At 46.0% G+C, this 21,521-nt stretch overlaps 1 protein-coding gene across 10 annotated transcripts in view; it reads left to right on the top strand.

Annotated features, from left to right (window-relative positions):
• Nucleotides 1-21,521, top strand: part of ST3GAL3 (ST3 beta-galactoside alpha-2,3-sialyltransferase 3) — a 147,161-nt gene that overhangs the window by 122,037 nt on the left and 3,603 nt on the right. For 9 of the 10 annotated variants that reach the window (XM_085231243.1, XM_085231248.1, XM_085231250.1 and 6 more), the window contains 2 exons: nt 3,777-3,923; nt 11,041-11,187. In XM_085231243.1, the coding sequence (XP_085087369.1) occupies nt 3,777-3,923; nt 11,041-11,187 (294 nt within the window). The remainder of the gene's footprint in view (nt 1-3,776; nt 3,924-11,040; nt 11,188-21,521) is intronic. The other variant, XM_085231245.1, reaches the window with a different exon arrangement.

Here is a 21,521-nt window from a genome sequence, read left to right on the forward strand (position 1 = left end):
AGCTTTCAGTGGGTAGATAAGAGTAGAGCAAAACGCAGAGTCTAGACGGTAAAGATAGAGGAACTCTCTGAGTGCTAGTCCTCAGAGCTGCGTACAGAAGGTTGTGAATGCTTCTCTGTCACCTTGAGAAAGTTGGCTAAACATACCTGAAGTATGGGATAGTGTGTCTAGCAGCTGACCATCAGCCCAGATTGCAGACTCTCAATACCTCTGTCTTGTTGCTACAAATTCCTCTTTGCTTTGGTAATTGGTGGAAATGATGAAACTTCTCATGATTACCACTTGTAGGAGAGCATTTTCAAGGCCTCCATGTCTGCTTGACCACTAAGAAATGCCCTATTGACTGATAAGATGCTTATTTTCCAGCAAAAACACACCTTCCACATCTAATCCAGTTACGCCTGAGCAGAAACCTTTCAAAGGCCTCTGCAGATGGATTACAGCAATTCTGCTGTGCCCTGTGTTTGTGTGACAGCAAGTGCCTGTGGATGACAGGTATAGAATAACCACATTCCAGCCCAGGTGGGGGTAAAGGTCTTATAGCTATGTGCTTCGAGGCACTTGGAGTCCTTGTGATTGTCTTGTCATTCCATTGCTTTTGCTTTCCTTTCCTGCCCTCCTTCCTCTCCGTTCTTGGTGTTACCAGGGTAAGCAGTCATCTCCATTTACCACAGGTGCTCTGTCCAGCCTTATCATCTTTCCTGTTGCTCCGCAGCATGATATTGTACACCTGGATTTAATAGTATTACCCTTGTTTTGAAGAGATATTAGAAATGTTGTTCTGGGAGACTTAGCCTTCTCCTAATCATGGAATCAAGGTTGGAAAAGACCACTTGGATTGTTTAGTCCAACTGCCCACTTACCACCAATATTGCCCGCTGATCACATCCCTCAGTGCCGCTTCTCCACGGTTCTTGAACACATCCAGGCACAGTGACCCCACCACCTCCTGTGCAGTTTGTGCCACTTTTCAGAAAAGAAATTGTTCCTGATAGCCAACCTCCTCTGGAGCAACTGAAAGCCATCACTCCTCATCCTATCTTTGCTCTTCCATTAAGGTATGCTTCTTGGTCTGAGTTTCTGTATTTTAGTGTACAATGAGATCCACCTTAGTGAATAAGAGATAGAAAACTGAATGAACACAAAAAAAAAAAAAAAAAAAAAGCCTGCAACCATCTGTCCCTATTACCCTTCTGCAAATAGACAGAATGAGGACGATAGCTCTAGGTGAGGTGTGCCATTCCTCATCACTTCCCCTAACCTACCATCTCTGGTGTGTCTGAGCTGCTGGATCTGCCGTGTGCCTCCTTCCCATGCCTGCTGCTCCATCTCTCCTCCCAGCATCAGAGGGACAGAGTTCCCTGACGGGAAGTGATTGCTTTGGAAACCTCTCTGAACATCTGTGTCCAATCAGACTGCACATCTCCACACAGCAGAGCAGCGGCCTGCAGCCGAGCATCAGCAGTAGCGAGGAGCCTTGGCACGGGCTGCGCTTCCGAGTGTGCAGCCCCAAAGGGGTTACGTCAGGGGAGCAGCCGGGATGGGCTCTGTGCTGGAGCTTGCCAGTGACAAGCTGCACAACAAAACCACAAGGCTCGAAATGCTGCTTGAAATTACAGAGTTTGGAGAGCCAAAACCACAAGGCTGCGAATTTCAGTAATTATAAGCCGGGAAAACAGTTTTTAGTTCTTTGTGAGGAAGGAAAATCCCAGGGTTTTGCCTACTGTGTAGGTAGAAATCTGAGAGCCATCTGCTGAGACTCTCCATCTCTCCCTTGAATTGTTTTAGAAATGAGACGGTGAAAATGAGAGATTACCTGAGATGTCCTTCTGTAGGCAAAGGGGATTAGCACTGAAAAGTTACAGGGAAGAAAACAGAATGAGCAGAAATTAACACTGAGAGACAAAATAGAGCAATCTGAGATAGCTGAGGAAAGTGGCCAGGGAAGCAGTATGGATGAATGACAAGAGAAACAGCCACACCAATGGGACCGAAGTGAGCAGGTTGTATTCCAAGTGCAACCAGCATCTGTATTTGTGTCACACTTGCATTGAACTAATCAGCAGGAGGACAGGTTTGGTCCTAGCGGCTCACACAGCACTGGGAAAGCAAGCCTCTGTGGTATGTGTTGTTTAACTTTTCTGGACAGCTCAAGCAACAGAAAGGATGAAAATCCGAAGCCTTTTGTAGCTTTCTTTTTATTTCTTTAGCATTTTATGTGCAATGTAAACTTTCTTTAAAGCCCAGAACTTATGTAGGCTCCCTTACGAAGTTTGGATCCAAGCAAAAGGCAGGTTTTGTCCACTTTAAGTAGCTTTTTTTTTTTTTTTTTAATAATGTGCAAAATTTAAGCAATGCCATATTTAGAATTGCATGTGAAGCCTTAATTCAACATATAAATTTATTTTAGTTTCGGGGTCACACGCTATTTTTCCAGGGAGTGCCCGCTTAAACCCGCAATAAGATGGTTTCATTGAGTGAGAAGCTATGCAAGATTTTTGTTTATGGTCTTCATTTCTGTGAAATGGCTAACGTGCTTAATACAAGTGGAATCTGCAATTTCTTTTTTTCTTCCCTGGAACTGGAAGACCTTTGCTTAACGTGTGCCTTTTGGAAATTCCGAAGGTTTAATATTTATCCATTTTTAAATTAATTTTCACAAGGAGGCAAAACTCAGCTGATGTACCAAATCCCTCAAATCCATTGTTAAATGGATGTAGGACTTTATTAACACTTGTGAAGTTGTTTTTTTTTTCCCTTCTTTTTTTTTTTGGAAAATGCTAGGATCACTGAACAGCTGAAAATGTGTTACATTGGAGAATGTTAGACCACTCTGACTTCAGGCATTCGTGATAATTCAACCGTGATGAAAATACATGAGTGTTAATTAGAATTTTTTTTTCCATTTTGGGTCCTGAGAGCACTTTGCAATTGTCAAAATGCGAGCTTTAACTCTTTGGATCCTTGTTGTGGTCAGCAAAAGTGTATTGTGTTTGGGCAGCTTTGATATGGGGTCAAAACAGACGTTTGGCTGTCTTAGACTGTTGGTTTGGATAAGAATGTGCATTCTGTCCTTGAGGAGAGGACTCGAATTTCCTCGTTGAGTTTGCTGAAATATTGCCTTTTTAAGGTAGGAAGCATCTCCCAAAAGTTTCATTCTTCAGGATCTGAAATTCAGTATTGGGAAAACATAAAGAACATACTGAGTTGTTTTTTCTCCTGCTCTATGATCACAGCTTTCACAAGTCAAGATGGACCTTTATAAGCTTATGACTTAATTCACCAAAAACATAATGAAAGATAACAGATCTAAGATAAAGCAGGAAGCATGCAGCTCAAACGCAGCACTGTGTGCTCATTTTTAGCTCTTTGAATGTTCTTAACAACATTTGTTTTCCAAGAGTGCATCCCCTTGTGGGCAGGTGGGACTGATCACAGTGTGTGCTGAAATGCTTAAACCATTAATCAAAGTAGCTGAAGTGCCATTAAGAGTGAAATTGTGGCACCAAAGTGGAGGTTGCTACACTGAAGCCCAGGCTGCTCTGTTTTCCTTGCGCTTGTCATCCAGACTAGTTCAAGTGCATCTGCACATGATGCTGTCACCCCTCCAGGGTGTACCGTCCCACTGTAACCTTATACTGGTGCCTTGTGGCAGCAAGCAGTGACAGCAGGAACTGTTGCCAGAGGTGCATTTTTTGAATAATAGCAATCTGCTATTTTTTGTGTGTTGTTCTTTACTGATTTGTCATTTAATTTTTTTCCCTTTTTGTTACCAGAGCGCCTCTGATGGCTTTTGGAAGTCAGTGGCAACCCGTGTCCCCAGAGAACCTCATGAGATACGTATCCTGAATCCCTACTTCATCCAGGAGGCAGCTTTCAGCTTCATTGGACTGCCTTTCAACAACGGCCTGATGGGCAGAGGGGTAAGTGTAAAAGAAAGCAAGCAAAACCAAAGAGGAGGATGAGAACAAGCAGCAGAGTTGGCTGCCATAGTTCTTTTCTATTCGGCCTCCACTGTTGGACATTGAAGGGAAGGAACTTTGGCTCCATTACCTGACATCGCTAATATCGCTAATATCACTCATTCTAGGTTTATGGTAAGAGAAGGTGAAGGTTGATTTATGAGGCCCGTGGTAGGACATTCTGGTATTACAGAGACAGGTTTTAGTTACAAAAGCTTGCAATAGAAAACGATGTGACAGTTTTAGGTCCTAGTTACAAAACACCTTCATGATACTATTCTAGTATCTCTAGCCTCCAGCTTTTTAGAGTATTAGTGTGGAGTAGGGTTTTCTAGAGTTCTGATTTCTGGACATTGCGACTCTGTCCTCAGAGCCTGTTTTGACTTGCTCTATCTAATATACCAACCATTAGAAAAAACATTACTCAGATAGGAAATTACTTCTGTACATGCAGTCTAGTTGTTGGTTGAGACCACACATTATGTTTTGGGGCCCGTTAGCATAGCTGACAAACCCAGCTGAGTGTCACTGAGGGACGTGGTTAGTGGGCATGGTAGGGATGGGCTGGCAGTTGGACTGGGTGATCTTAGTGGTCTTTTCCAAAATTTATGATTCTGTGATTATCTGAAATGTTCCACTTAGCTAGGAACTTCACCTCTCTGCATTCTCCAATGCTTATCTTTAAAAAGATGTGGTCTTGATTTGCCTTACAGAAAATCAGGACCGATGCCTTAATGAAGGACAGAAATCATCAGACCTTTGCCTTTATTTTCTACAGATTTTGTTTTATTTTTAAACACGTTATTTTAATACACGAGATATTACTTAAGCTGAGAGGAGAAGAGAGAAATCCGGAAATGAAAATGCTGTGAACTGAAGTTTATGAGGTTTTGATAGGTTGTTTAACACAGATCAGATTGGGAAATGAAGGCAGCTTAATTGAAACCTGATGTTTCACTTCATGAAAGTCTATTTGAGCTTTAAAAAATAGTTTATGGAGCCTTAAGACAAGCAATCTTTACCCCTGGCCCCTGCTAGATTGTGTAAGTTGTAGTTTGCTCCTTGAGAGATGGGACGAAAAGAGCTCCACAGGTGCAGGAACATGTGTGGAGCTGAGACTTGAACATACCCTGTGCTGTCTGGGCAAGGATGGTCTGACACAGCAATTCAGTTGGATGGGGCAGGTTGGTGCCTCCGTGTTGAAATACATGGTGGTGCAACGGGCAGGCTGCACGCAGGGGGATCAGGGCTGGGGATGCCTTTAGTAATCAAGACCAACACAAAATCCTCACAAAAGGCAGTAATATTCCACTCCTTTTTGGTTCTGATGCCTAAATAAACTACGGTGTTCCTCCTGCACTCCACATATGGTAACAATGTGCTGCCAATTAACTTTGTAATTTGGTGGCTTTTTCAGCAAGGTTGAGGAGAGCTAGTAAAATAGTTCAGGGCTGATCTCAAAGCGTTTTTCTAAGGATTCAATAAAGAGTGAATGTAGTAACAACCTCTGCTTTGATAATATAATTTGGGCCAGATGGTTCTGGAGGACAGCAGTGGGGTACAACTCAGATGTGCATTTAGATTGTGCTTGTGGGATTGGTATCTAGCAGTCAGCAAGGAGCAAACCCAGTCACAGTCACCAGTGAGCAGTGACTTTTCTCTGGGACCAGCAAAACTTGTCAGGAGTTTCCTCAGCCCATTTACTGAAGTTTTCAGGAAAGAGACAGATATTTCCTACCATGCTTGGGCTTCTATCAATTGGGATAAGATGATGATAAAGAAAAACTTCAGTTTAGGACCTGGGGAAAATTAAAGACATGTCTGTGCCTGAAGCTGGTTTAACACAAGAGAGGTGAGCTAGTCTCTTTGATTAAAAAATCCTCTTAATGAGCGGGCACGAAAAGTGGATACGTATGTGGTTTGTGTTTAGATGGAAGTTCTGTGTATACAGGTCTTTGGAACTTGAAACCAGACAGCTCTGATACTGCAGCTAGTAATTCAGGCACGTAATAACCCACGTTACCCTGCAGACAGGTTACTGGAGGGCATGTATGAACAGCAGTTCAGCCTTTGCCTATTGCATGTAGAACAGTCGGATGGCTCTTGCTGAGGTGGTTTTTGCTCTATATTGAGTAGTTCTTCTCACTCTGTAGTGCTTGGAGCCATTGGAGCAGTGACTTTCTGGCTGCAGAGGAAGCCTGGAAGTGTGTATGTGGCTGGCAGGGCATTTCAGGTGCACCCAACCTGCAACTTGCTGAAGGAGGAGCCAGGAGCAGCACCATTGTAAGCCCATGTGCAGGATTGTTTTTGGGCACCCAACCTCTGCAGAGTGCTGATGCTGGAGCACACGCTTCGTGCCCCAGGGCATCTCCTGGAGAGCCCTTTACTCTGGTAGGCAGCTTTGCAGCTACTCTGGCTGGTCGTAAGACCCTTTCTTGTTACTAGCACAGGGTCAGAAGGCACATCTGCTGCACGGGCTGAGCTGTGAACACTGCAGTGTAATCAGCCCACAAGCTACTGGGGAATGGGCACTCAAAAAAGGCATTACGGGGTAGCAGGCAAATGCATACCTCAGCTACTTCTTAGTAAGTGCCCAACCGTGTGCTCCTACACATGATAGATGGAAAGTACCTGAGGGGAATTCACTTTTCAATGAAGAGTTGGCCATGAACTGCTATTTGGCATGGGATGAAGCACATGTGTGGCTACCACAAAGCAGCAGCTAATGTAGGAAAGTCACACCCTTGCTTGCCCTCTGTTCAGTTGTTGGGTCCTTGAGAAACATTCTGCATAGCATGGGAATCTGCTTTATGGCAAATGCTGAATCAGAGCTCATACGTTTAGGTTAGATGTGGTCAAAGGTGCTGGCTCAGGCTAAGTTACACAGGAGCTCAGCAATTAAATGGCAGAACTGAAACCTGCTGGGCAGCATGTCACATCTTCAGGCTCAGGTCTCTGGCCCTTCTGTTCTGCTCTGCAAACTGCCAGCTCTGGAGGCTTCCCTCCAGCTCACAGCAATGGCTAGCTAGGGGAGGTGAAGGAAGAGTGTTGGAGATGCTGTGTGCTGTCTTTTGAAACCCAGTATTGCAGCTGACTGTGCATGGATAGAGGTAGCTATAGAAGCTCCTGTGACAGGGACCACTGCAGAACGGTGGGCACTTGCCTTCATAATAATGCTGAATTGCTTTGTATGGCATATTTCCAAACCTACCAGCTAAGGGAGTATGTTTTGGGTTGTTCCTGTGCAAAAACAAATGAACAAACAGAAGATGTGGTGAATGTTCTGTGTAACATGGGGTGGCTCTTACAATTTCACTCTGTATTTTTTTGTTGTTGTTTGTTTTTAAATATTAGCTTTATTGCTATTAAGTGATCAGGTCTGCAACTGATAAAAGCAAGGTATGAATTTTTCCCAGATAAGTGGTTTTTCAAGTTTTCCCTCAAAGAAATTAATGTTGTAGTCAAACCAGTTTGAATATCTAGCTGCAGTGTTGTTTGGGGGATTTTTTTTCTTTAGCAACACTTATCCTTTTTTTTAAAAAGGTAACAACTGGAGTAGTCTGAACAACCCAATATGCCTTACCCTGAGCTAAGTGAAATCCCATAAATAACTGGAATTCATTTAACATATTAGGGGAGTCAAATATTTCTAAAAACAGATTTACAGCAGTCATTTCCTTCCAGTCCAGAAGGCAGTGACACAGGAGTGACCCAGGCGTGGAATGAAAATCAGCCAGAGACTTTCACATGCACAGGCAGGGAGCAGTCACAGCCCCTGGATCTCCAGCACAGGGCCGTGAGGGGATGCTCAGTCTCCATGAAGCTCAAAGGAGGGCTGGTGTTTCTTAAGCTCAGTGTTTTCTACAAACATGTAGGCTAAGCATTTTTAAGCATGAACAGATTTTCAGGTATAGCTCTCGGTTACTGCCAAACCACTTGGTTGGGAGCAGTGCTGCTTGGTGATAGAGGAGAATCTGGCATGCAGTGAGCAGGATTATGAACCCTGAGGGATGATGCTGAGATTTCATTCTTTTTCTCTTAGCAATGGCCTACAATAGCAAGAAGCCTACTCTGTTATTTGAGAGAGGATTTTTTTTTCATAACTCAATGCAAGAGGTGTGGTGGTTGCTTTGGTATTTCTTTGGGGCACGGCACAAGGGTGTGTGTGCTGAGAGAGCACTGACACACCGTGCAGGGCATAGTAAGCCAGGTTTGGTGCACCATGTCCACGATGCCTGACTTCTTTTGGAGTGACCTGTCTCCCAGCCTGCCTCGAAGGTTGTATCTGCTTCATTAGATCCAGAGTAGAGCTTAGCAACAAACCAATCGATATGTCTGCAGACAGGAGAGATGTGTCCCTAGGTCCTACAAGGCCTTCTCTTGCTTGTGCCAGCAGGACGTGGGGCAGCACCTCATTTCCTGCAGAAACTCAGCAAGCTGTCACAGAAGGAAACTGCTCAATTTCTGTTGTTCAAACCAACCCAGGACCAAAGCATTCTATTGACTTAGTAAAGACGTGTAGTTAACCATCAATCATGCTTTTACACCTCTCATACCGGCTCCTTTTTATTTTTCTCCTCTCCCAAATGTCTCCATAATTCCCTAGTTAATGGTTAATCTGTCTGATGGTCATTTGCTTTTCAATGCAAGCGAATGTCCAGTTTCATGTATTTGCCCCACATGCATGTGTGCACACAGGTTTTGTACTCATGTTCTCCTCTTAACAGGCACTGTTACCTGTGCCATTTGCTAAGGGTGGGCTCTGCCTCAGTGCATTCACTGAATAGCAGGGATAATAATTTTGGCAGAATTTTCTAGGTGGTCCTCTGTAGCCCTCAGGGATCTGACGGCAGGAGCAGTGCAAGAAGCTGCATCTCAGCAGTGAGAGTGTGATGGACACAGATCTTGGCCCTCAAGGGGAATATGTGCACCAGGCTGTACCACCATAACGTTAACATAGATGAAGTGTAGCTTAATTAAAAACTGCCATCAGATCACCAGTTTCTGAATCTGATTCTAGGGCAACACAAAATTATTTTGCTAAGGGCACAATTTGAACTTCTGAGAGTGTACAACCCAGACCAGATGGATTTGCTACAGTTATGGTGGTTAGGAATTCTTTGGTATTTTAATCATTCTACAAAGAGGAGCAGGCAGTGCTGAGATACTGCAATGTTGGGAACTATTAAAGACCAGAAACAGATTAGAAAATTATCTCCTGTGTTTCCATAAAAGCCATTGGAGGATTTGTACATAGAATAAAGTGAAACAGGTATTTGGTGAGCAAAGGGAAAGTTCACTTTTGATTTGTGTTATCAGTTGCTCCCCAGGCAGAAATAAGACTATGCTTGAGAGAAAGTCGTGGCGGTTTGGCAGTTCTCCCATGAGGTTGGGTAGTATGATTAATTCTCTGTGGTTTGCAAGACTCACATTAGAAAGTTAGCTCTTGAACGTTAACTTGGCCAATAAAATTCCCTCCAGGCAAAGACCCCGCGTGTCCCCAGAACTGTAGCGTGGGAATGGGCCCAGTTAAGTGTGGGTGGTGTCAGCGCCGTCATATTCCCCAACAATGATCCATTCTCAAAAACACAACCATTTCTTTGCTGTGTTTTGGACACTGTAACTACAGCTCAGCTTGGGGGAAACAGTTCTGTGGCACATCCACATATCAGCTGATGCAATTCAAGTGACATCTGAATGTCATCTCCTAAGTAAAACATAAAGCTGACGATATCTGCATTTGAATTGCCAGGTCTGGGAAGGCAGGATATTCTTGTACATTCTGAAATTCAATGGACTTTTCTTATCCTTGCCCATTCAACTCTTTCCTTTTTTTTTTTTAAATATATCCTTGAGATTTTATGACCACTGGTGAATTAACAATTAACTGAAGCAACTAGAATAAACCCAATATTGTTTGTCGATTTATGTCAAACAGCAAAATGGCTCTGTCTTTTCTTCCTGACATCTAGAGCTGGCCCAGAAGTGAAGTCTTTTCAGTTCAGATGTGCACAGTTACAATTGCACTGTAAATGTTCGAATTTAATGATCATTTATTTAAACATGAGAGGTCATTGCATTTTTGCACACTTGTCTTCAGATTAGAGTAGTTTCAGTATACTGTAGTGCACGCATAGGTTGTCCTCTCAATTCTGCTCGTCTCAGTTGCATATGGATGGAGTTCTCTGCCTGGAAGACACCGCTCTCAGGACTTGATCAGGCAATCAGATGTGAGCACGGGAGTGTGCTGCTTAAAGCTGGTTCCTTTGAGTTAGAGGCAGAAATTCAAAGCATGTCCGTCTCCAGAGTTCTTTGAACGTTGGGTGAAATGCAATGGCATTGCTCACTGGTATTGGGAAATCTCTTTTACCTGCAAGACGTAAGCTCATGTTTGGTTTTTGTATCTCAAGTGAGAAGCTGTCACCCCCAGTGACTGTCTGAGCATGTCCTCTGTGTTCGTGATACTTTTGATACGGTCGTGTTGGATGAATCTACAATTGAAGATAAGATATGTGGGTGGATTTCTCAGCCTCTCCCTAGCCCCTGTGGTAAAGCTTAACTCAGTGGATTGATCTGGTTAAAGGGGAGTTAGAAATGTCTGTGAGCTAGTGTTCAACTCTGGAAACGCTCATCCATCACCGCTGTCGTGTTCATCTGTGCTCACAAGAGCAGCTGCAGCCATCCGATGGCACTATAGGAGCCAGATGAAATGGGAAGGGTTGAGGCTGGCATCTGCTCAGGGTGCTAGCAGCCCTCTTTGAATGGCTTCTGGGAGTCCAACCATTCACATTTGTCCCGTCTTCCCTGGAGAATCAGGTCTTGGAGTCCCAAACAAGAGCCACTGCTTTTGTGCTAGATGCTTTGCAGGAAGCTAACAGTGGATTTTCTTTGCAAGCTGGGAAGATATTGACTCTGCAGGCTGGCACTGAGCAACTTGTGTGCAGATGTAGCCAAACATTCTATTCTGTATTCTGTGCTTAATAGCAGTATCTTTTGAACAGAGACAATAAAAAGGAATCCTTGATAAAACAAATGACAACCTGCTAATGGCTTCCATTCCTGCTTTCTCTCTTCCCAGAACATCCCCACTTTGGGAAGCGTAGCAATAACCATGGCGCTCCACAACTGTGATGAGGTGGCAGTCGCTGGGTTTGGCTATGACATGAGTTCACCCAATGCACCACTGCACTACTATGAGAACATCAAGATGTCTGCCATCAAAGAGGTAGGAAGCTCCCACTAAGCACGTCTTCCTCCCAAGCCCACAACCACCCTTACTCCAGAGACCAACTGGGATGGTGATGTTGACTCACGGCTTTCCTGTGCGGGTCAAAAGACAGCTCCAGCCAGGCATTTGGCCATAAAATTCTAGACATTCTCCCAAGCACAGTGTGTGTTTAAAACAGTTATTTCTACTGGGAAAAGTTCTCTGGAATGTGTGTATAATTTGATTCCATCTTCTTTGCCCAGAGAGCTGTGGGTGTCCCATCCTTAGAGCTGCTCAAGGGCTGGGTTGGGTGGGATCTTGGGCAGCCTGATCTGGTAGATGGCAACCAGCCCATGGTAGGGAGTTGGAATTAGATGATCTTTAATGTCTCCTCTAACCTAAGCCATTCTATTATTCTCAGAGTGGCATATTACCTCAGATAGGATGAAAGGGAACAAATCTGCTCAGGGGTTAAGATGTGACCTGTTACAGCTCTGTGATCCATTGTATTGCTCTCTAATCCACAGGCTTCTTTTGCTAGATGATCCCTTACTCAGCCCCTGTGAAATGTGGGGGAGGTGAGATCAGCTTGTGCTGGCTCTCAGCTGACTGAAGCAGCAGTTAGCTAGTGTAATCACGTGGAGGCCTCTCCTTAATGCCAGCTCTACCTTAGAAATATTTTCTGGTGCTGTCCTAGTGAGATGTACAGTGCTTTTAGAGGAACAGAAGCTCAAATGTTGTTATAATACAGCAGTATTTCAGATATGACCATTTCCTGTGCTGAATTAGGGCAAACTTTGGTACTGGCCTCAGTACCTTTTATACTGGGAAAGTTTGCAGACTTTTTTAGTCGAGCCCTGTTGTTTCCAGCATACATGTTGCACAGGTCATTCTAAAATTGCTTCCTCGCCTTCACTGTCTCTTAGATAAGAGGAACTTTCTCAGTCTTACTCCTCATTATGCAGTCAAGAAGGGGAAATGCTCAGAGGGAGGGAATGCTTGTGTTGTTCACCAACAGTTGCTATGCCCAGGCATTTATATTTGTTCACCTCAACCAGTGTGCCACTGATCCAGGTCAGAAGGGAAGCCTGGAAGATGTATTTCTCTAATTCATAAGGCTGTACATGTCTTGGGGCTCTCACAGACTGCAGGCTGCACAACCTTAGGCTCACTGGGAGGAATTAGCAATCAGTGCCTAGTCAGCTAGAGAAATTAGAAGATCATATCATTATGGTAGCAGTGAGGCTTTGGAACAAATTGAGTTTGAGAAAAGATTGCGAGGAGATCCCCATATATATTGTGATCCTGAGGTATCTTCTGCACCTAAAGAGAGAGCACGAAAATCTGCTTTGCTCTATGGAATAAGCATAGATTTAATCTGTCTTGGCAAGTGTTCATTTATGGGATTTAAGGGATACATTCAAAGAGGAGAATCATGTTTATTCAGTACATACAGAGATGGCATCTTGTGAAATCCCTGAGCCAGCAATATCTGAGGAATATCATTGTTGCAGTAGAAGGAAAGGTATCATATTGACTTGCCCAGATCTGACTCTTTGCTGAGCAATTTGCTTATGACCACAGTAAGGAGGACTGTAAGGAGGACCCTTGTGCCAAATCTCTCTTACCCAGTTGTTCTTCCTGTATCTTAAGGAGGCTATTAAGTCCTACGGTCAGCTCTTGAATGCGGGGGCACTCACAGCCTGTGTCCTGTGCCAAGACTGTTTCGCAGCCTGGAAAGTGTCCCTGATGTCAGAGTGGGAGCTGACAAGAATGAAGTCTTGCTCTCGCTCTTTGCATGGCTTGGTGGGAAAAGGAGTTGGATGACATCTCTGGTCCTCTGCAAGAGAAGAGTTAAAATGCTCAAGGGCCTCACCTGGGAGCCACTGATGCAAGTAACACACAACCTACAGCATGCCAGAGGGAATGAGGGGGCTGCAGCACCCTGTGTTACTCTTACACTCACCCACCCCCTTGCTTCATAGGGTGACAGATGTCAGCAGGGAGCAGGAAAGCTCTTGGAGGGGAAAGTCAGGAGGCACCACTAAGAGGAGTCTGCAGTGAGAAAAAAAGTACAAGCTCTGCTGTGAGTGAGCTTCCCATTCCTCTGCCCCTTTCTTGCCACCCCCTGGGGCACTATCGGTTCCTGCTGATGTGAGTGTGCATGGGACCCTGAGCCCTGTCACATGTGTGCAGGCTGCTTGGATCTTTGATTCTTGAGGCCAGCACCCTGAGCAAGAAGCAGAAGCCAGTGGAAGACAAGACAGGAGGGAGTCACTCTTGAACACAGTATGTGGTCTCAGCACGGCACAGTGAAGTAGGTGGGGTGAACATGAGAAAAGCAACCAGTAAGGTCTCCTAGAGAGACCAGCCTGTGCTGGGTTTGACTGGGCTCTGCTGTCTGGAAGCTGTCAGTCGGCATGCCCTAGATGTTCTGTATGGAGGTGAGGGAGCGTTGAAAGGTTCTGGTGAAGCCTCACTAATTCAGATGTCAACGGGTTTGTTTCTACAGCCGAGGCCATTGATGAGAGCTCTGCAGGGCTGGTTCTAGGAGGAAGGTTCCTGTTCCACTTGAAGGCTGGTTATCTGATCTGTTTCTGCCCATCTAATCCTCACATGCTCGCCCACTGTCTCCTCTTATATTTCGCTGTCCTGGTACAAGAAAAGCCATCTGTTCCCAAGTATCAATAATTAATGCTCCTCCTGCCCCTGCCCCTCCCTATATGACAAATTGTTTGCGATATTGTGGAATGTGAAGAGCAGGAAGAAGATTGTATTTCTTTCTCTCCCATTTAATATTAATGGTAGCTGGTAATTGTTAGTCACCTGAGGGTGAAGTTGAAAGGTGAAGGGCATGACAGCTGAGTTGTCTTCTGCAGTTGTCCTCAGATAACTCACAAATGCAGATTTGCCCCACTCTAGACTGGACATGCTCTGCACGTTTTGCTCAGAGACAGCCCTGCATGTGGTTTGCAAATCTGGAGGCTGACCTTGTTGGCACCTTGTGCCAAACCTCGCCATCAGTACAAGTGAAATGAGTCTGACCCAGAGCCAGGCTCCACCAAGGCGTTCATCTGGTCCATCTGCTCCTATACCCAAAGGCCCATCAATCTCCATAACATTTTTCTCAGTGTTACCTTTGGACCTCCAGAATAGTATCGAGGTCTGGTTCATCCCAGACTCTGGGGAAGCTGAAAGTGTTAAACAAAGGTGGAAATAGCAGGCGTTGTGGCTCGCTGATGGACCGAATACCTACAGTTTCATGAGAAGAGGGCAGTCATGGCCCTGGATGGCTCCTGAAGCACAACCCCATCCCGTAACCCGACCTTCAGCCCCAACTACTGAGCAATATTCAGTGTTTAAGTCTCAGGAGCAGCTGCAGGGAAGCACTCCAGCTCCACCCTGAAACCATCACTGTCTTCACAGAAGAAATGTAAACACAACAGCATGCTGAATCTGGAGATGCCACTCGTGTGTGGCTTTGAAGATCCTCCCGGAAACATCCGTCGATCCCCTTCCGTTGCCCAGTGCCCACAGGGGATGGGTCCCGTGGTGAGGTGTGTCACTGAGTTCTACTTGAGGCCATCTTGACATCTCCTCAGACACCCCCACCCCCCCTGAAACACTGTGACTCATCTCCAAGGAATTTGTTCTGATTACATAAAAAAAGCCAGCAAAATGTGCTCGCTTGCTCACAGCTGGGCGGAGATGCCTCTCCCATGCCAAGACTGAGGTGATAAAATCTCTGTGGAAATGAATGTGATTTTTCCTGTTGCTCTGTAGCGGGTTGCATTTCCAAGAGTCTGAACAGGCAGCCTGAGTGTATGGATTTGCTTAGTCTTTGCTTTCCTGGCTGGGGTGAAGGCCCTCCAGGTCCAGAACTGTGCTGTTATTGCTACTGCAGGAGGCAGCTGCTTCCAATTCTTCCCACACCTCAGACTCTGAAGCCTGAACAGTCGTTTCCTGCTCTGGAAGAAAGGAGAGATGCTAAAGTCCTGTCTAGAACTCCCACAGGGGTTTATGAGCTGTGTGGGCCCACTGCTTTCCCATCTATTACTGGAAAACCACTGTGTGAATTCTTGCACATTATTTTTCAGTTCTGATCCCGTCTTTTTCTTTCAACTTACAAAATATGAAAGGTTTAAGCTTGTCATCTCCCTTCACTTCCTATTTTCCCTATTGCCAATAACCTGTAACAGCTTTCAACCCTTGGCTGCTTCCCTGGATGCTGTACAGAAGATGAGCGAGCCCTTGCCAAGGTGTATGCTCACTTGATTCTGTTCATATGGTGATGAGCTGTCAAGCTGAATTTTTTTTTTTTTCATTTATCGCGTTTTAATTTCTTGCTCAGGTCCCTTGGTGCTTCCTGCCTTAGCACTCCATAAAGGTATGTTTTTGTCGCAGGTCACTGTCTGTTAATGTAGGAGAAGTTTCAGATCCTCCTGGAGCATAAAGAAAAGAAACATGGACGTGGAGGTGAGGAAAAGAAGGAATCATTTTAGAAGGGAGCGAGCAGGAGGCTGTGTTAAATCAGAAGAACAAAGCTCCCAGAACCCCTCCTCTGCGAGCTCTGCCCTGCACCCAGCAGCACACACTGCCTTCCCCAGGCCCGGAGCTGGGATCTGCCCTTTTATCGGCACAGATCCGTCTGTGGCTGCCCACAGACGGATCTCTCAGCGCGGTAGCAGATCAAGCAGCAGTGCCGCCGCTGCGGAGGTGGCAGTGCCTTTGATACAGCTGTGCCTGGCACCTCATCCCTTGCCGCCTGACCCAAGGGCAAGGCCACATGCCGCCTTTGATGGCTCCTTTCTGATGGCAGCAGGCTTCCCCTGTATTGTGGGATGCTGGAGGACACCTAACACTACTCATTCAATGTGTGTAAGGGCTGTCACGACGCCCAGGGAGGTGGCCTGCAGCACGCAGTGACACACAGCTTTGTCTCTGTCTCTCCCCACCTCTCAGAATGATCCGCAAACATCACGTTTGGAGCCTCAGCCTATAGAGACACAAACAATAGTGCTTTATTATCATCTGGGCTCTCTCTGTGAAGCAGTCTTTTGCATTTTAAATGAAGGAAGGTTGCTTGGGAGGGGGTAACAAGGCTGCTCCTGGCCTCCGAGCACCTAAAAGTTTGCGGTAGCCAACAAGAAGAACAAAACTCCTTTGAAAGCAAGGCAGATGTCTGGCCTAGTGATTTATAGACTGAAAACACAGCCATTCGAGCCTGGCTGATGAATTGCCATTGGAGTACAAGGAATGGTGCACACTGAAATGGAGGTCAGCTCTGGAGGGGGAGGTTAGGGGCTGGGGCAGGGGGACCTCTGAAAGGGCGCTGCTTTTTCTTGGGGCCCACAGTGATGACTGATGAGGTTTATACATTTTTGTCTTTGTTTAGAAGCCACCTGTTTGACAGCGTTTTGGCGGAACGAAGGCCTCATATGCCGTTTCTGTGCATAAGGGCTGTGTCTATGCAATAGGGGTCTAGAAAAGATTGGTGGGATAGCAGTCACTACTGTAGCACAGGTATCGCATTGTTCGGTGGGACAAAAATATGGTGATGCCTTTGGGGCATCACTGAGCCCTAACAGCAGGGAAGGGAAGATTGTGGCATGGATAAAAGCAGAACTAAGTTTTGATGAAGATCACTGTATGAAAAGAAAGACGATAAAAGATCTATAGAAGTGTGTTGGAGCCCAGCTGCTGACCCCAGCATTGAACTCAGCCCTCTGTGATGGGTAATGTCACAGAGGTACACCGAAGCCAGCATGTTTGCCAGAGGGAGCCCAGGTATCCCCAGATTTCATAGTGCAGCTTCTGTCACCAACCACAAGGGGACAAGAAGAGCTGACATCCTTCCAGAGCTGATTTTAGCAAGCATGCAGAGAGCCATTGGAAATAACCCTTGATCATTAAATGGAAAGGCAAGAGTGGATGCACCAAGCAGCTCAACTCCTTGTAGAGGGGATCTGAAATTTTCCTTCCTTCTCCTTCTCCATCTCCTTCTCCTTCTCCTTCACCTTCACCTTCTCCCTCTCCTCTCCTCTTTCCTCTTTCCTCTTCTCCAAAGTGCAAAAATTGTGATTCATGTTTGTAGCAAAGAAAGAATTGATAGGAAAAGGTTTGAGATAAAACTCGGTAAGTTGCTTTGGAGTGGGTTGGAGGAGCAAGAGAAGGCATGAGGAAGAGAGGAGACTTCATCTTATTGGACAGAAAGGGCAGCAATAAAATGGAAACCAGCCAAAGTCAGGCTGAATTAGGTGATGCAAAGGAAAATGATATGGAAACAAGGAAAGAATTATGAGGGGTGTGGCATCCAGGGAGGTGAAGGCAGCGGAAGGCACAGAGATTAAAGAGCCTAAGCAGGAGCTGTGTAAGTGAATGTGTTACCTCTCTAAGAGTGACGTGGTGAATGTTAGGGAAAGGGTGAGTTGTGGAGAGAAGTTCACAGGGACAGAATGTGACTGGCTCAGTAGTGAAAGGCAGAAAGCTGGTGGAGGCAATGCTGTGGGTGAGGAAGCCTGGGACATCTCCATTCCAGCACTGCATTGCTGAACCAATTAAGCCACAAGTCCAGAGGAAAAGGTCTTTCTATTGGGTTATGTCTGGTTCCACAGGATTAGATTATAGTGGATATAATACCTGTATTTCCTTTCTTCTGGGGGGGGGGGGGGGGTGGAAGTGAGGCGAGGGAAATTTTCCTGTCAGATTCAGACCTCTCAGTCTGACCTCAGAGGTGCTATTCAGAACTTCAGAGCAGAGTTTGAATGAAAGAATAATTAAATCCTGAAAGCAAACACAACATGGATTTACCAAAGGTGGGTTACAAAAACTAATTTAATATCTTTATTTGATTAAAAAAAAAAATCATTCAAGGGACAGAGGAAGTGTAGTAGATCAGTCAACTGAAGTTCAGTTAAGCGTGTGAAACTGTGCCATGTGAGATATTATTAGTTAAGCTTCAGAAGTTATGGGTTGGTGCAACACCTGTACGTGAATAGTCCCTGTGAAGGAGAAAACAAAGAGCAGCACTCAATGGGAGGCTGGGAGTTCCCCCAGAGGAGGTCATGTGTAGTGTTTGCATTAATGGTTTTTGGCTCCGAAGGCAGTGGTGTGCGAGCGGAATTTGTGATGATACAAAACCAGGTGTGGTCAACACAAAGAGAATCAAAAGATCATCCAGGAAGACCACGGTTACCTTAAGAACAGGAGCAAATGGGATGAAACCTGGTAGTATGAATGGAGGCTCATTCAGTGTGGAACAAGAACAGAGACTTTGGTTCTATTCGAGAAAGCATGATTTGGCAATGACACGACAGAGGAGGGAAGTACTTAGATAAGTACTAATAAGTGCCAGGATAATTCAGGATGTGAGGTTATTGATGTAGAAAAAAGGCAGATGCAGCTCTGGGAAGACTCAAGGAAGGGAATTCTAGAAAGAGCAAACTGCTTCTGTGTGGGTTTCAGGGATAAATGCTGCTGAGCTGCAGAAATACAGAGGATGTAACCTCTGCCTTTAGAATCTACTCTGTTCCTTGAGTGCATTCCTTGTCAACTTTATTCTCTTTTATTTAATCTTCCTGTATTTTATGGTATTGCAACTTATTTGATAAGACATACTCTGAAGCCCAGCCATAGCCACAGTTGTAATTGATTGCAGATGGTGACTTATCTTCCTGCTGGGGTGGTTTCTAAAACATTTTCTTAATCTGAAAATACTCTCTTTGGCTTCATTGGAAGAGACAGAGGATGTTTTGGGCTTCCTTGTGGGATCATCAAGAAAAAAAGCAGTGGTTCTGGTACTGCTGTGTTTGCATGTAGTCCTGAAAGGTAGCTTTAACTGATGACACATTTAGATCTAATGACTGTAAGCCAACGATCATACATCAGACCGAGTGCAGCCCCTGTGGAACAGACAGCCAGAACAGTGCATGTACTGCTCTCCACCTGCTGCTGTTGCAACAAAAAAGAGCAAGCATCCACTAATCAGTGAAAGACCTCAAGCAAAGGAAATCCCAGCTGGTCCCCAAATAACAAGGGCTCTGGAGGTGCAGATTCACAGGGAAGTAACTGGAGTTTGCTGCTTGTGATGCTGATGTGTGGCTTTAGGATTTAGGGCAAGAGCTCTGAGAATACAGGAATAGGAAATGAGTGCACATGGGAAGAAAGGGACAAAGCCATCAGAAGGGGCACTGAGCATTTTGCCAGGGCAGCCCAAGCACAACTAGCATCCAAGGGCAGAAAAAAAAGGCTTAGTTGCAGCAATGCTATCAGGAATAAGCTGCTTCATTGTGGCCACTTCATGTAATCCTCCTCCAGGTGTGGATTCTGCTGTGCCTAAAATGTCAAAACAAGCACTGCCAGCACTGTCCTGTCTGTGGAGTCACAGGTGGTCAAAGCATTGCCTCTCCCTTACCACCCTGCTGCACCTTAGGACATTGCATCCGCTGAAAGAAGACCAGGACAGCTTGAGCATCTCATCTTAACCAACAAGTGGTGGCAAATACTCGGTGTGATACAGAGAACTTCCCCTGCAACAGCCCTAGTGTGGTCCTGGCTGCAAAGCAGACCTGTGCCTATTGAGGACTGGCCCCTATGCGGACGCTGCTGGCAGCACCATGCTTGGGATTCTTTGCACTTTGTGGCGCGCAGCATGGATATGGAGCATCATCTCTCTGCATCTGCAGCACTCAGTTCCCACGCAGGTTTTGCAGTGCAGTTTGTTGCCTTTCCCCATTCAGCAGTGATGGGAATGAGGTGCCTGCTTCTTTCTGGCAGTTTTGAAAAATTTGCTCCAGATCTTTTTCCCCCCACAGCCGCTCACACTGGAATGCAGTCTCTTTCGCCTGATTAGCTCTGTCTGTCAGTGGGGCGAGTCCTCCTGCAATCAGTAACCTGAGCTGGTGTTGAAGACATGCTGCATCCCTCCTGCCTGTGATGCTGTTGGGTGCACAGCAGTGCAGTGTGAGCTCTGCGGGTGCTCTTTGCAGGGGACAGAAGCCCATTCTTCTGCCTCTGTGGTCTTATGTTCAACGACAAGGCATTGCCACAGGTATCAGTGATAGCCATGGATCAGCTGGGAGGTTGAATTTCCCTTACATGTGGCTTTCTGCTTAGAAACAGGCTTGTGGCCGGGGTACAGAGCAGCCCTTATGCTGTGAGCAGCTTGAGGTTTGTATGCCTGGCCAGCAGCCTGGTGTGCAGTGCAGGAGCCAGACCCGGGCTGTGGTGTAAGGCAGTGCAGTTGTATCAGCCACAGTTTTGTCACCCACCTCCCATACTCAGATTCCTGCTCTGCTTGTGCCTTTCACAGCAGCTTGCCTCCTTGTTTTGTAGCCTGTGCTGATGTTTGAAGTTTGCTCAGAAGTGGCTGCTGCTCCACTTTCCATGTATGTCATTATGTAGCATAGGATGCATGGAGGTCATATTGGGTAAAACCAATTAGCTTCTCCCCCTGTCTGATGAGAAAGAAAGACACGAGAGAGGGATGAGCCTGTGCTGTCAGGAACAGTTGGGCTCCTTGATGCTCCAGGTGGGCTCTGAACAAGTCCAGCCGGATGCAAGGGAAAGAGCACCCACTAAGCTGAGGATCTCACAGCACAACCCCTGTGCCAGCAGACAGCCACTCGCTGTGCACTGGCAGCAGCACACACACACTACACACACTTGGCTGCCTCTGCCGGTGCCATGTGCTCGTAGCAAGGGGCTGTGCTGTCAGTGCGGGTGCCGTTGCATGGCAGGGACTGTGCACAAGCCCCCAGCTGACCAAGTGCCCTCGCTCTGCCGGTTGAAGCTATTTCTGGGGAGCTCTCCTGGAGGGATTTTATCCCAGATCTGACTTAGAGCCAGTAGTACCTGCTGCCCAGAGCACCGTGCTGGAGATGTGGATCCCTTCCCTGGCATTCTTGTCTCACTGGGAGATTTTGGGGAAAGTTGCTTTTCCCTGCTGTCTGTCTCCCCAGGGGACAAATTACTCACTGCTTTCATTAAGTGCTGTAACAATACAAGCGCAGTGGAGTGGTGGCAAATGCTGTGATCACTGCTAAAGCCTGCTCCAGGGAACGCATCTGGGTGGGCTGCCAACAGCTATAGCGATCACTGCTCCGAGACGCCTGGCTGGGAGATGTGACCATTTCACCCTTCTCATTGTATTAGTGTAACCTTTAGCATGCAATTTCCTGCTGTTAGGGCTGGCGGAGGCAGGACAGGGGCTGCTGCTCTGCTGTAGAAATCCAATGCTGAGGAGCACACAACACCAGGAGAGAACTCCGTGAGACCAGGCATGTGACTAACAAATCTTTAACACTTCAGGATGAGCATCCTCCACACATAGATGTCTTAATGCTGTGCTGTTG

The sequence above is a fragment of the Meleagris gallopavo genome, chromosome 10 (genome assembly GCF_905368555.1).
Source record: "Meleagris gallopavo chromosome 10, MGAL_WU_HG_1.1, whole genome shotgun sequence".
In the NCBI taxonomy this organism is placed as follows: domain Eukaryota; kingdom Metazoa; phylum Chordata; class Aves; order Galliformes; family Phasianidae; genus Meleagris; species Meleagris gallopavo.